At 41.8% G+C, this 14,845-nt stretch overlaps 1 protein-coding gene and 1 long non-coding RNA gene across 6 annotated transcripts in view; both read right to left on the bottom strand.

Moving 5' to 3' along the window:
• LOC144325946 (uncharacterized) overlaps positions 1-14,845 on the bottom strand; it is a 351,581-nt gene that overhangs the window by 10,813 nt on the left and 325,923 nt on the right. The gene's annotated exons all lie outside the window — the stretch shown is intronic.
• Positions 1-14,845, bottom strand: part of GNE (glucosamine (UDP-N-acetyl)-2-epimerase/N-acetylmannosamine kinase) — a 37,942-nt gene that overhangs the window by 10,813 nt on the left and 12,284 nt on the right. The window contains exons 1-7 of one of the 5 annotated variants that reach the window (XM_028712429.2): positions 14,427-14,731; positions 7,953-8,161; positions 5,461-5,912; positions 4,088-4,240; positions 3,630-3,842; positions 1,949-2,036; positions 156-366 (exon numbers count right to left, since the gene is read on the bottom strand). In XM_028712429.2, coding sequence (XP_028568262.2) covers positions 156-366; positions 1,949-2,036; positions 3,630-3,842; positions 4,088-4,240; positions 5,461-5,912; positions 7,953-8,116 — 1,281 coding nt within the window. In that variant the 5' untranslated portion in view covers positions 8,117-8,161; positions 14,427-14,731. Of the gene's footprint in view, positions 1-155; positions 367-1,948; positions 2,037-3,629; positions 3,843-4,087; positions 4,241-5,460; positions 5,913-7,952; positions 8,162-9,756; positions 10,420-10,764; positions 10,848-13,219; positions 13,401-14,426; positions 14,732-14,845 lie in introns of those variants that run through there. The other 4 variants (XM_077921135.1, XM_077921133.1, XM_077921134.1 and 1 more) reach the window with 4 other exon arrangements.

The raw sequence follows: 14,845 nt of genomic DNA, 5'->3' as shown, positions 1-14,845 counted from the left end.
CCAACCTCAAAAACAGTACCACATAAATAGATAAACATGCACATTCTGCATGGTTTTTTAAACGTGATCCATTAATCTTCTTAAAAATTGCAATGTGCACCCCACCCCAACCTCCCCAATAGAAGTTCCCACCCGGTCTTACTGTTTATAATTACCTTCATGCTGACAATTGCAACTCGGAGGTTTGTTCCACCCAGATCCACTGCCAGAGCACTCTGGGTCTCAAGGATATGGTCAATATCTTGAGAGATGTTTTCCTTTACAGAAGGGAAGCAGAATTTCTTCTGAAGGGGTTCTTGAAGATCAATAGACTTAAGAAACTTTAGGATTCTTGGAACAGCATTCCCATCTCCATATATCTTTGAACTATAACATCAAATAACAGCAATTAATGTAGGTGACATGTTACAAAACACCTTAATTTCCTAATCAATGATTTCTAGATTGCAAGTAGGGGGGAAGAAGACAAAAATACAATTTTGTCAGGAAGAATTTGCGCTTGTGATAACTGATTTGCAAATTTATAGAATTTAGTCAAAAGTTGTCAATCTAAATCTCATCTATTTCAACTGGAAAACTACATTTAAGGGTATCTAAAATGACATTTTTCACAGATCTATATATCAACCTGCATACTGCTTATTCAAGAATTTAGCTGGGTTTTTGCCTAGTTGGCAAAATTATGCACTTATATTATTCTAACTATTTCTACTGTGCTTATGACCTTGGCACTATACATAAAAACCAGAAGCTATAATTCTATCCATCCTTAACTGGAAGTAAACAAAACAACTCTGGGGGATGTACTTCTGAGTAGCTCTGCATTAAATCAGACTATATGTCACAGATTGTAATGACGCATCGGAAAGTGATGGGAAATGGTAAAGATATAAAGATCAGCTAGAGAAAGAGTGCAGTACGGACACATTTTTATCAAGCATTGAAATACACCCACAGAAGAATGAAAGTGTTAAAGATTCCTACAGTTATGTCGAAGAGTTCCATGTGATGGATTAGCAACCTATGTGAACTGCGAGTCTGATGAGAATGTATGTATATAGAGCTTTTGAGTGTGCAGAGTGCTTTATATTCATTATCTCAGTAATCCTGAGAATCCTGTAAAGTGAGTTAGTATTATTATTCCTATATTACAAGTGAGAGCCATGGCTGAGAGAATGTGGCTGCCCTAAAGCTGTCTGTGGCAGACAAAAGATTTAAAACAGGGAGTTCCTCATTTGGAGTTTAGCCTCTTATCTGCTGCACACTATCAACACTGCAATTTATTTTGATATAGTCACACTACAAACTTCTTACTATAAAAAGGAAAGGGGAATAATGTAGGATACCCAACTTTAAGACATTTTGTGGCCATTAAGACTCAAAAGGGGCTCAACCAACGCTGTGAGCATCAGATCAATTCACAGAAATAAAACGGTTCTATTTTACATAATGATGATATCCTCTATAAAACGTGGCTGAACAGTGTTTCACCAACATCATGGGGAAAAACTTCACCAGTGCCATTTGTAGATGAGAGTTTGATCCTAAATAATTATATCTACACATATTTCTGCAATATAAATGCAACATCTATGCAACATATTTCTGCAATATAAATGCAACACCAACACTTGTTAGCTATATGCTGGTGCAGCCACAGGCCCTTCCTGTATTAAAGCTTAACATTTATCTGCTAGTGATGCAAACTTTAATATGTATTAGGGAAAGTTAAAAAAATACGTATTGGGGATTAACAAAAATCTAACTTCCAGTATTGTAATAGCTTTAAACAAATCTATGCTGCAACTGCACTTGGCATATTGGCAGAGGAGCCCAGTGTGATGCCACACTGCCACCTTCCTGACCAGTGGCACTGCTGCTGCTTAGCCAGCAGGGGAAAGTTGCAACATAACAAAAGTATTTTCACTATTTTAATGACTGTACTTACCAAGGATATTGTTTCCCAAACTGGAGGTGCAGAGCTTGCAGTATTTTGTCCTGTGTGTCAGCATCACGAACGTGAAGGACATTTTCACCTTGATTTTGTTTTTGGAAAAGTGATAGCAGTAATATTTATGAAGAAAATGAATTTAAAATGAAAAATACTTGCTTTTGAACGCTACCAACATATCCTCACCAGGCATAGTTACAAGTGATGAGATTGGAGTTGGAGAGATGTTACACCTGCATTGCAGGCAGATAGGCTAGAATAATCAGTAGCAGATTGCATAGTGCAGCGGCCGTGCTTACCTGGCCAGGAAGGAGAGGGGAAGGGGTGAGGAGGTTGGTGAAGTGCAAACAGCACTGACCTCCCCACTGCCTTTCCCCTCTAATAATAAACAGTGGTTCAACTGTTGGGAAGTCAAGTGAGCCTCTCCGCCCCACTTCACCGTCCGCTATTGACTATAACTATTCAATTTTAAGATAATTATACTATTGTTTTCACACTTTTGGCAATGACAGTCTGTGTATATGAATTAAAGTTCAACTACGGTGCTGAACGTGTAAAAGTGTACATGGTGTTCCCTGAAAGTGTGGCAAAAAGCACAGCACACTCTTATAGCAGTGTGATTGCCAAGCAAGTACATAAGGCACTTGGCTACATTATACAGAACTCGGAGCCCAAGCTGCCTGGTCGCAAGATGTTTGATCCTCTGTAGGACAACCGACTCCAAAACAGGAACTCAAATACAGATATGGTTGCTTGTGCCCATTAATTCCATAGAATGTGGTGATCACAGCTGCACAATGAAATGGGCTTTGATAATGCAATAGTACAAACGGGCCCCATGACCAAACAATGCAGAGAAGAAAAAGATGAGCATGGAAGAAGAGGATTTCCCCCCTTACTTTACCTTACGTCCTCTTTGGACATTTCAGTCCCCACATTCAGGCAAGCAGTGTCTCTGCTTAAGCCAGGTACAAAACACACCCAAGCCCTCTCCCCTCCACCAGGATGGCTTCAGAGAGCTTGTGTGAGAGAAGCTTGTTCTGACCCTTTGTATCTGAAGCCACAGAGCTATCACAACAAGGCTTGTCTTTGGCAATATAGGTTCCTTTCAAGTTCAAAGTGCTCACAATACTGGATAGCATCTGGGCCAAAAGATGGGTTGACAGCAAGCTTCTTCACCTTCTTTCCTCCCTTGCAGCTTTAGTTATTCCATGGGGGCGGGGGGGCGGGAATTGGATTTATTTCCTTTGTCAAAGTTATCCCCTGCCCCAAGTATGAGGCTCTTTTTTTCCATGCCAAGAGAATGCTAAAGCAATTTTTGCTCCATTAGCAACATTACTGTCTGGTTTCCTGTTCTATCTGGTGGCTTCCTCAGTTGGTCAAAAGACATAAAATAAAAGGACCGCTTTATTATACATTTCTGATACATGGGTTGCAGAAAATATATTTTTCCCTTATTTAAAAACAGCCACAAAACCCATTTGCCAGTTATCATTTCTAAGTAACAAAGCTGGGCACACCTAAGAAAAGAAATGCAGGAAGGTAGCTCTGTAGGTATCCAGTACAGACATATACGCCTACTAACCAAGGATAACACTTCACATTTCCAATGGACTGGGCTCCTGTCCATGAAAACTTATGCTACAAGAACACTGCTAGCCTTATTTGAATACAATACCTGTTTCTCTTCCTATCTGGCGTGTCCCAAGATTGATGACAGGAGTACCAAACGCCCCAACCTCTCGCACACCACAGCTGCTGTTTCCAATCATACAGCCAGCGTGAGCCACCAGCTGAATGAACTGGTCAAATGGAACGTGCTTTACTGCTCGAAAATTGGGGTGGTGTTCAACACCCTTCTTCCTCATTACCCGAACCATTTCTTTGCTCCCTGTAATGAAAATAACAGTAGATCACTTAACGGTAAGTAACTGAATTTTGGAAGCATCACTATGTACACCAGGAATGGGAAAACCTTTTCAGTCTGAGAGCCATATTCCCTTCTGGGCAACCCTTTGGGAGCTGATGGGCCCGAGGGGCTGCATTTGGTAGCATTCAAAAGCAAGTATTTTTCATTCTCTTCACAGGCTACAATATTAACTTTAGATTCATTGAATAAGAACTCTTTTCCCTCACCTGCATCAATATTTGGAAATAAAACCAACGTCCTCTTGTTAAAAGAGATTAAGGCATCCAAAGTCAATTCAAACATCTTTATGGAATGTTTAATGTCTGTGGTCACTGGGTGCTGTAAAGCAATTATATAATCCTTTGGTTTTACATCTTCACCTGTAAAAGCAAAGTAAAAACAAAAGCCAGCTTTAAAAAAGTAATATAATTAATTGGGTTGGACAAGAACCAAAAAACCCCATATTTCATTCTGGGAAATTACTCAAGATTTATTCCACTGTGAAATAAAAAATAAATTGTTCTGAAGTCATTACAGTAGTTACCTGGAGTATTTCTTGCATTATCTACCAGTGGTTTGGAAAGATCTGATCAAGACTGAATTATGTATGGTGCCAGATTATTTTAGTACAATCATTTATCTGTTCAGCTTTGTGACAATCCTTGGCCTTAAAAAAAGGAAGGTGTCTTCATTTATTTTAAAGACAAACAGAGATATTGGATTCTAGTCTCTGTATATTATACAATACTTGGTTCAATTTATTTTGAACTCCACCCAAAACCTAATAAGCAGTTTTACCCCCAATGCAGGAGAAGATTTACATTTAAGAACTTATATTGTCAAACCCCAAAGAATTGAATTGGCTCATCTGGATCGTTACAACAAATCCGAAGTCTTTGAAATATATTCTGCTACACTGTTTATTGTACATGCCTTACATTCATTGTCCCTAATGCAAAATTCTCTCAGGGTTCTGCAATATTCTCCATATATCCCAAGATTAATAGACCCTAATTTTCACTCCAAAATGTCTACTTATGAATATGAACAGGAGTCGGACTCTGGGCATTTAGGAACATGCAAGGATAATCCTGTGAGACAGGAGAGTGCAACTGAGCTTATAACCCTACCTCTGCCTACCTAACACTATTCCACATTGTCAGTTTGTCAGCAGCAGGACAGCCTACCAAATGTATGAAGGATGTCCTTGTGATCTGTAACCCCAAGCTAATGGATAACACTGGGGAAAAGCTGGAAAAGAGATGCACAAAGGGCAAATGTTCACAGCCCAACTGTACACAAACCAGCCTCACATGATTATACTTGTGTGTTCCTGAATAAGCCTTCCGTACTCCTCTAATCAGAGGTAAGAGAACAGCACCAATCTCCAACACATAACCTAAAGAAAGACTGCACAATGTGTGACACACCAAGCCAAATGCATCCCACTAACCATGACGGCAGCCCCATTAGGGGGTACAAAACATCCCCTTTGCTCTGTACCTGCAACCACTATTATTAGGCTGTCATATAAAGCTGGTGGCCTGCATTCAGCTTGGAGGGTCACAGGTCGGATAGCCTATATTTGCAGCACACCTACCTAACCACATGAGGATAATGCTCATGTAGTCCTTGTTTTTGGCAGATAACAACTTATCATATGAAGGGCAGCCTGCCAAGAGGATACGGTCGTGGTCTTCACACATAGATATCAAATGCTGCTCTGCACTTCTTGTGCAACACACATGGTAATGAGCCAGCTTGGTTATGGCATGTCTGATGGAGTCATCTATAGTACCGCTGACTTCTCCGCCTTCAATATGAAGAATCCGAATGTTCATTAAGGCTGCAGATGTTGCTAATGCTAAAGCATCAAACCTGTCTCCATGGACTATCATTATGTCAGGCTTCAGACGATTGAGGACATCTGGCAGCTTGACCAAGGCAAGGCCTACAGACTCCACCATGGCTGCCTCATCTTCTCCTCTCACTATTGTGTGTAACCTAGTGTGGATGTCAAAGTCGTCCTGTTCAATCATACGGTAAGTGTTACTGGGAAGAGGAAGAGGGGAAAGTGTTAAAATTGCAAAATGATGTTTCATAAAATGGTGTTTCTTTGACAATGTATGACTAACATTAGGAAATAATAACATTTTTAAAACCCATGCAACTCTAATTCCACTTTATGAATATGGAGATGAACAGCATTCTAGTGTTCAACATAACTTCTGATATAATCATAGGATTTAAAAACTAGTAATATAAAAATGAAACTGCACTGTACCAAAATAAAACTATATTTTGCTGTTAGTAAGAGGAAATGAACACTGCTGAGACACAATGAAAGGGGAAAGACGAAACATTTGTGATGTTCCAGCATCGTTATTAGTGTTAATCACAAACCTATCTGCAAAATGAGAACTGGGTAAAAGTCAGGAGTCATAAGAATGAGGAGGAAAAATATTTTCCTTCCATCTGCAAAAGTGATTTACTTTCCTGCCTCAATTACATTGGAATTCTTAATTGTTTCAGTCCATAATTTAATCTGTAATTCCAGCCAAAAAGTTTGAAAGCCAGCAAAGCACTCTTTATTTTTTATCTTAAAAAAAAAAGAAGCAAACACATCAATTTGAATTGGATGGTTAGCAAAACTACTAACTTCTTCGTGACCACTGGCATCCTGCCAAAATGGAAAGCTATCACTGAGAAAGGACTTGAAGGTTAGACCTTGCAATTTCTTAATAGCTGGCATTATTCCTTAGAATTATGGTGCATTTCCTACTTAGCCCTCACACATTTCTCAATTTAGATATCGCTCATGGTCTGGACCGAACACCTATGTAAAAATAAATAAATTGCAAGCTACTCACTGTAATTTGCCTTCTATTGAAAAACAATGCTTTAAAAAAAATGGATGGAGCTGCAACTCTGATTTAGCATGGTGTTAATTACAATATTAGCAGAATAAGTTGTTCGGGACAGGGATCAGGAAAACTGTAATAACTCTTTTGCAATAAAAAAATCATTTTATTAAGAGTGCCAACCCCCCCGTCTTCTGCTGTACAGCAAAACAAAATTTCCTTTTAGGTTCATATCTGCAACATCATTTGAAGACACCAATTACTGTGTTGTGTTTTGTGAACACTACATTCAAACGCAATCCAAAGCATCAGGACTATGATCATCAAACTGGCCTAGTCCTCCTGCAAATGGTGTTCAGGGCAGTTATCTCTAAAAACCCAAATACCATATTTTTCGCCCTATAGGGCACACCGGCCCATAGGGCGCACCTAGTTTTTTTTTTTGGGGGGGGGGAGAAATAAAGAAAAAAAATTATTTCCCCCCCAGGCGTGGGGCTGGGGAAGTCCGAGCTTCCCCCGACCCCAGCCCCCAGAACAGGCTGCTATCCGCAATCCTTGGGACATCTGCCTGAAGCCTGGGACGCGCTGCAGAGTGCTCCCCAGGTTTCGGGCTGCAGACTGCTGTCTGCAAGCCTTGGGAGCCTCCTGCCAGGCTCCCAATGCTTGCAGATAGCTTCCTGAAGCCTGCATTCGCCCCATAGGACGCACACACATTTCCCCTTCATTTTTGGAGGGGAGAAAGTGCATCCTACAGGGCAAAAAATACGGTAAATAACTATTTCTAAGATTTTCAGTGCCAAAAAGTACCCCAGGAAAAGGCAGAAACTGCTTCCCAGCCATGTCCACTGCTATGCTTTTATTCCCTGAAAAGCAGATGAAAAATAAACATACTCCAAGGCTTTCCATGCATTCTCAACCCTAAGACTTAGCCTACCATTCTTTTTAAACTTGATTAAATATTGTGTGCCATATTCCAAGGTAACATTTTATTACAGAACAAAGGCACTGCAGTTATGAGTGACATAGAAGAATAAAAGTTGCTATTAGTTTTCCTCAGCTTTACTACTATGTGTCTGGTATTGTTTGCAAAAATAGCAATAAATCAATTGTTACATAATCAGTTCATAGAGATTGTCCTATTTGATGTATTTATCAGCACTGCATGCAGTAACAATAGCAAGTATATTCATGGCTGCCAAGATAGCAGAACAAACAAAATCATACACCTTACCCATAGTCATCAATCAGGTGGGAACCCAAAACCACAACATCCAGCTCAAAGAACTGTGGCTCTGCTTTAATGCCAAACATGATTGGGGCCAATTTGGAATAATCAGCCCTGTTGCAGGTAGCAACACAAACCCGAAGTTTCCGGTTGTTCCCATTCTTCTCCATTACTCGCTTTTGTTTCTGTTTAGAAAGGTTCGTGAAATACAGTTCCTGAAATGTAGGAAGCAAGATACAATTGCACAAGAATTATTACACTAGGAGTCAAGAGTAGAGTATTAAACAGAGTACTGGGCAAGGTGACAGATACTATTCGGTCATGAAACCCACTAGATGATTTTGGGACGATCTCAACCCAACCTATGTCAAATAGCTGTTGGGGTGACAGTGGGAACGGGGTGGAGTGGTGATGCATGCTGCTCTTTGGAGCAAGGGTGGGAAACAATTGTGATTGCCAGACAGGCACTATGCAAAGGTTGTAAGCTAGAAGGCCACACGCCCAAGATGCTGTACTGTAATAACTAATACTACATGCATGCATAAGCAATAGCATAGCATACTGCATATACTGTACAGGAAAAAATAACTACGTGGAAGTGTCTATTTATCCGCAACATATTCCTGGGTGCACAAATGTCTTCATTCTGTAAACGAAGCAACTGTTCCATATGTGAAGCAGATTTTTTAGCAATTGGTCATTGATACATAATAGACTCTGTACCATTCCTTTAAAGCAGAAGCGGGAAAACTTTAGGCATGTGGGTTTACTTTGTCATGAGAATCCTGAGGTCCACCATCTGGAGCCACATACAAAATAATGTCTTAGAAAGGACACAGAACTGAGGAAAATGTGGTCTCTGAGAACATGCTCAGCCCAGAAACTTGTTTTCAGTACCAGAATCATACCAGTACCACATAGACCCTTTCATACAAACATCATCATCTTCTTCTATTGTTGTTGTCACTAATCACCCACCCCCATCCAAAGGTCCCAAGGCAGGTCACAACAATTAAATATTAAAATCAGTTTATAACAACTTAAAACTATAGAAATAAGGTGGGACTTGTTTCCTTATTGACCCCAAGTGTCAAAAGCCAGGGTAAAGAGGTACACCTTTAGCCTTATACAAAAGCTATATAATGAAGGTGCTAGACACACCTCTAGGAGCAGATTCAACAGCCAGTGATTCAACAGCCTAATTTGAGGAGTGGAGGGGGGGGGGGTCATATTTGTTAAACCATAAGTAGCAGGAAACCTTTGCTGCTCTACTGCAAACCACCCAGAGACCTACCAGCAGGTTCTGAACTGCCCTGCTCTGCTTTACACATGTCTATATGCTGCCAACAGGATTCCAAGGATGGAAATTTTTGCAAAACAGAACAAAAGTTTTCGTTTTCATGTCTTATATAGAGAGAAATCCAGAGTTGGAAGAGAGATGGCCTAAGTAGGAAACTCTCATTAATTTCACTTTAATCTGTTTTGTAAAGGGTTCTTTAAATCTGGGGCCTCCTGCTATAAGGAGAGTTCACAGTTTCAGTTCCAACTTATTTCAAAACACGTGTTTAGCATTTGTTTTGTTATGTAGAAAGGTAACCATACAGTACACAACCAACTTCCTTCTGTAGTCTCACTGAACACACCCATAAATACAAAGTACTTTCCAAGAAGCAGACAATGAATTGTGCTCTGCCCTTGCTTGATAATAGTACAAAACTCTGTTTTGTACTGTTTTTTATAACACACCTCATAACATGCCTTGCTTACATATTGCAAAATGAAGCAATTTTTTGAGGCTATTGTGACTTACCCAGGACCTTTATCTAGCTTGCCTTGGAAGTACGTAAGCACTATTGGGACTTACTCCAAGGTAAATGTGTATATAGGGCTGCAGGCTAAATTGGATAACCTCTCTAGCTTACTCTCCCATGAGGACTTCCTAGACCTAAGCAAAAGAACAGAACAGGACTGAACTCTGATTTCTTACTGCCCAATTGCAAGGATAAATGGAAAACAATTATCCCCCTCCACATTTGCATGCTTTAGTAGGCACAGAGCCATTAACTGACCAACTTTTATAGCATTAAGTGGCCGTGCTAGACATCATGTCATTCAGTTATTTTTTTCCTCTCAAAAGTTGAGAATAACTACACGGCATGCTACAAAAATCTAGAACAGACATTTCCTTAAAGTTTTAACAAGTCAAAGATGCTCAGTCTAGTTACACATCTAAGTATTCATTATTTTTCTCATATAAAATATGTTTAAATTCAAGAAATTAGCTGCTGGCAGGTTTGTTCACAACAAATTTATCATTAGTCATGGGCTGTAATACAACTTTATATTGGTGGCCAAAGTACTGCTTTCCCTCAGAGTCACAAAAGAGAGAAAAAGTTCTTCATTTAATACCTAGTACAACACCTTCTATAAACACAAAATGCTACTGTAGAAAGTATTACTTTGGACAACTCTCTCAATAATTTTGTATTTATATTCTTAGCTTTAGAACAAGGAAATGTTACCTTCTATCTCTTTGCACACCATCCAGTGAAGGATTAAACATTAGCTTTTACTAATATTTGCATCAGAATTACTCCACCTCTCCTTCCTCAACACTGGCTAGTGAGTCATGTTTAACTCATAAATTACTCCTCTTTTGAAGCTTAATACTTTTTCAGCTGAAACAAACAGTATGCAACATACAGTATAGGAGGAGCAAGGGAACCTGTTCAGTCAAAGGGTTAGGCCAATTTAAATGCCAAAACAGCAAAGGAATGTGAACTACAGTAGCAAAGGATCTACAAAACTGAACAGTTACCTGTTAACCAAGCAGAATGTGAAAATTAAACAGGTATACTTTTCTGAGCTGAAATCATTGTCATTATTGTGGCAATGTGGGATCTGGAAACAAATTACATACTTTTAAACCATGATAATAAGTTATCCAGTTCATGAACTGTTTTCAGGATCAGCAACAGAAACCCACTTTTATTTATTACCACCTCCCATTGCAGTCAGTTATTCTTCACATAGGGGCATACTTAGGGGTTGGCTAGGTTGGTCCCTGCCAAGGGCATAGGCTTGGGGGGGGGGGGCGGCGGTCGCAAACATTGTGCCACTGCTTGGCACCCCTGAGCTGCCATCAAGAGCTGCGGCCAGCTTGAGAACAACTCTCCACTTTAGCATGCATCTCCTTTTCCTTGGCACTCAGCAAACTTGGTGGGCACCACAGCAGTGACTATTTACTGTTGCCCTGAGTGAGAAGGCAGCACCTCTGCCCTCCTTCCCCGCCCCTTTTTGTCCGATATGCTTCTAAAAGCAAAGGGGCAACTGGGTGGCAAGGTCACCTTGCCCCTAAGCCCTCTTTACTGTGTCCAAGTCCTCCTCAGAGTCTGTTGAGGGCACAAGGAGAGAAATGTGCTGCCCCTACGGCTGGCAGAGTATCCACTCCCTTCCCTTCCAACCAAAAAGAGTCATTTCTAACAGACCTGAAACAAGAGACAACACCCAGATACACAGACTGAAAACTGAAATGCCTGAAGGCTTCAACTTGAAGGATAATACATAAAGGGTTCTCTGTGTTTTTAATCCTATTTTAAATTTTTATAGCACAAATATATCTCTTTTTATGTAAGCTTTACTGAGAATTCTCTCCGTCCAGAGCATCTGACGAACCTTGACTCCAAGTGTTCCTTTTGAAATTAAACAGTTTTGTGTTACCAATGAAGGCAGAAGTTGAAACATTTACCCAACCAATGTTATGCTTATCTTGGATTTCTCAGCCACATATTTATGGAGGTTTTTTGTGAATGCTTTCTGGTAAGGATCCACAGCCTTGTTTAACGTAGTAGTTTATTTGTTTTCTGCATAATATATTCCCTTCCAATAGTGGGTGATAAAGGTAAAGGTAAAGGTACCCCTGCCCGTACGGGCCAGTCTTGCCAGACTCTAGGGTTGTGCGCCCATCTCACTCAAGAGGCCGGGGGCCAGCGCTGTCTGGAGACACTTCTGGGTCACGTGGCCAGCGTGACATCGCTGCTCTGGCGAGCCAGAGCCGCACACAGAAACGCTGTTTACCTTCCTGCTAGAAAGCGGTCCCTATTTATCTACTTGCACCCGAAGGTGCTTTCGAACTGCTAGGTTGGCAGGCGCTGGGACCGAGCAACGGGAGCGCACCCCGCCGCGGGGATTCGAACCGCCGACCTTTCGATCGGCAAGCCCTAGGCACTGAGGCTTTTACCCACAGCGCCACCCGCGTCCCACCCGCCATGTAGCAAAATAGGGTCACCCACATACAAGGGGAAAAGAAGATTACAAATCCAGATATGCATAAACATATTAGTTGTGATTAAAGCAAACAAACAAACAAACAAACAGACAAACAAAAAAACAAACCCATTCTTCTCCAAGTTAATCATTACTTTTTTTTAAAGAGTGGGGGACTGGTTTGATAAAGGACCTAATAGCTAAAACACCCTAAGGGGATGGAGTTAGGAAATACACCTGGCAAAATGCACATCCCTCAACTTTTATTTCAACACAAACAATCTAAGATGCTATAACATTTCAAGGTTATAGCACCCTTGCAGCTAAAAAAAGCAATTCAATGCAGCTAGGTCCATTAATTAGGACTAGAGAAAAAACAATTAGATTTGGAGAACACTTGCAAAAGCAGCCAGAAAAATAGGCCTATGCTTGCAGAATGCAAACCTCATTTATATTTATAGACAGCTATTCTACCCACTGGAGATTAATATTATTTTTTTGCATATGTTAACCTAAACTAATGCTGCAGCCTCTCTGTGATATACATTATAATGTTAGCCTAATTCAATAGAACAATATAATAATATCACTAGTAACCAATAAACATACAAGCAGAACATTTGCAGGGAGTAAGATAATGGCCTGGTTCACATATCTCTTTAAACCATAATTAAACTAAACTATGGTTTAAAGAGATGTGTGAACCATAATTAAACTAAACTATGGTTTAAAGGTAGTTCATTCTGGAAAAACAAACCATGAATTTGGGCTTGAATATAATGTTCAGCCAGCCCATAGCTTAGGTCACTGTAGAGAAGAAGCAAAGTGCCCATGATTTCAGCAGCATGCCCAGTCAGGCTACACATCCCACTTAAAACCGCCAGCTGATGAGCAGGCATTAAATCCTGCTACTTATATCCATAGGTGTTAAATCCATAGGTAACTGGCATATGCAGCCAATTCAGAATCAAACCCCAAACCCCTACCCATCAGCTGATGTCACCCACCGATTGGAGTGGTGTCAGCTGATTGACAGTTCGGCATGATTTTGAACAATGGCTTCATGGACCAAACTGGAACTCTTGGCAGATCAAGACTGGCCCACAGGCCAGAGGTTCCCCACCTCTGCTGTAACACTTAAAAATAATGCAGTAATTTAATATTAAACGATGTTAGGGCCATGGCAATATTCTGAAGCTGAACTGGTGCTATTGCAATATTAATCCTGTGGCTTTCAAGGCAAACAAAATGGGACCGATCTGTCTATAGTGATTGATAGCCATTATCAAAATATATTTATCTTGTGAACCACCCTGAGACCTGCAGGTATAGGGCAGTTTATTTATTATTTATACATACATACATATGTTTGAATTGTCCCTATTTTACCCAGCAACAAATCCACTTTTCTGGTACATATCCCTGATTTTATTTTTATTTTTAAAAAACCCCCACTGTAGCCCTGTCTTGCCATTTGGGGGAATGCCTTTCAGAGCATTTACTAGGATATAAAACAAAATAGAAAATCCTTTAGATTTCAGCCTTCTTTCTTCGAAGCTGCCTCTCTGAGCGATAACATCTTGCCTCTGGCACACGGTGGGCCCCAAATGCCAACTCACCAACTGCCACAGAGCATCTCCTTTCTAGCAGCCACCACTGCACCCATTGCGAGATGATGATTATCACCACCACCATCTTTTTTTTTTTTAAGGTTGCTATCTGTTAACTAACATCCTGCTTCAGCCAGGCTTTTGCAGACTCAATGTTAAAACCCGCAAGCAGCAGGAAGGGGAGGAGGAGATGGAGAGCCTCCTCCACTTGCCATGTGAGGGCAGCGATCCCTGCGGCCACGATTTACCCGCTACTCTCCACGCTCCCCTTCAGAATGGAAACCAAATTATATAGACGGAAAACAAGTGGGGTTTTCCCCCCTTATCTGGGTGCTTTTTTCGGGCGCATCATGGGGAGGGAGCTGCAGCAAAGTCTCTCTTTTTTTTTGGAAAGGCAGGCATGGCACCTTCTCCCCAAATAGAAGAGCAGTCCCCCCCTCAAAAAAAGGCAAATGCCCGTTTGGCCGAGGACGCGTCTCTCTGCTCCTTGGCGGCGAGGGAGGGCGATGGCCCCGGCCCTTCCCGCCTCCGCGGCCTCCCAACCCCTTCGCCGCCGCCGCCGCCTCCCCGCTCGAAGGGAAAATCCGTGAGGGGAAATATTTACCTCAGTTTTTCCGCTTCGCGCCCCCGCCCCGGGCCCGGGCTCCGCCTCACGCGGCCTAACGGGGCAGCTTCTGCCGCGGAGGCGCCTGGGGGGGCCGCCGGCGAGGCGATTTCCGAAACAAAATGGGCGCGCCGTTGCTGTGGGGATGGAGGGGCTGCCGCGTCGCTGGGAGCGAGGCGCCTGCGTGGCCGCGGCCCGGCTCGCCGTTAAGGGCTCCCTGGCAGCACCTGCACGGCCGCAGTCCGGGGAGGAGGCGCTTTCGCCCTCAGCCTCGGAGGCGGCTTCTGCTCGCCCATGGCAGCCGCCGCCTTCTTGCAGAGAGAGAGAGAGAGAGGATGGAATTGGCGGGAAGATTTTCTGGGTCGACCCCAGAAAAGACTTGCCTGAGGCGCGGGGTGGGGAACGAAGGGGTGTTATTA

The sequence above is a fragment of the Podarcis muralis genome, chromosome 17, assembly GCF_964188315.1.
Source record: "Podarcis muralis chromosome 17, rPodMur119.hap1.1, whole genome shotgun sequence".
Lineage (NCBI taxonomy): Eukaryota > Metazoa > Chordata > Lepidosauria > Squamata > Lacertidae > Podarcis > Podarcis muralis.
This window is presented reverse-complemented; position numbering and strand designations above follow the sequence as displayed.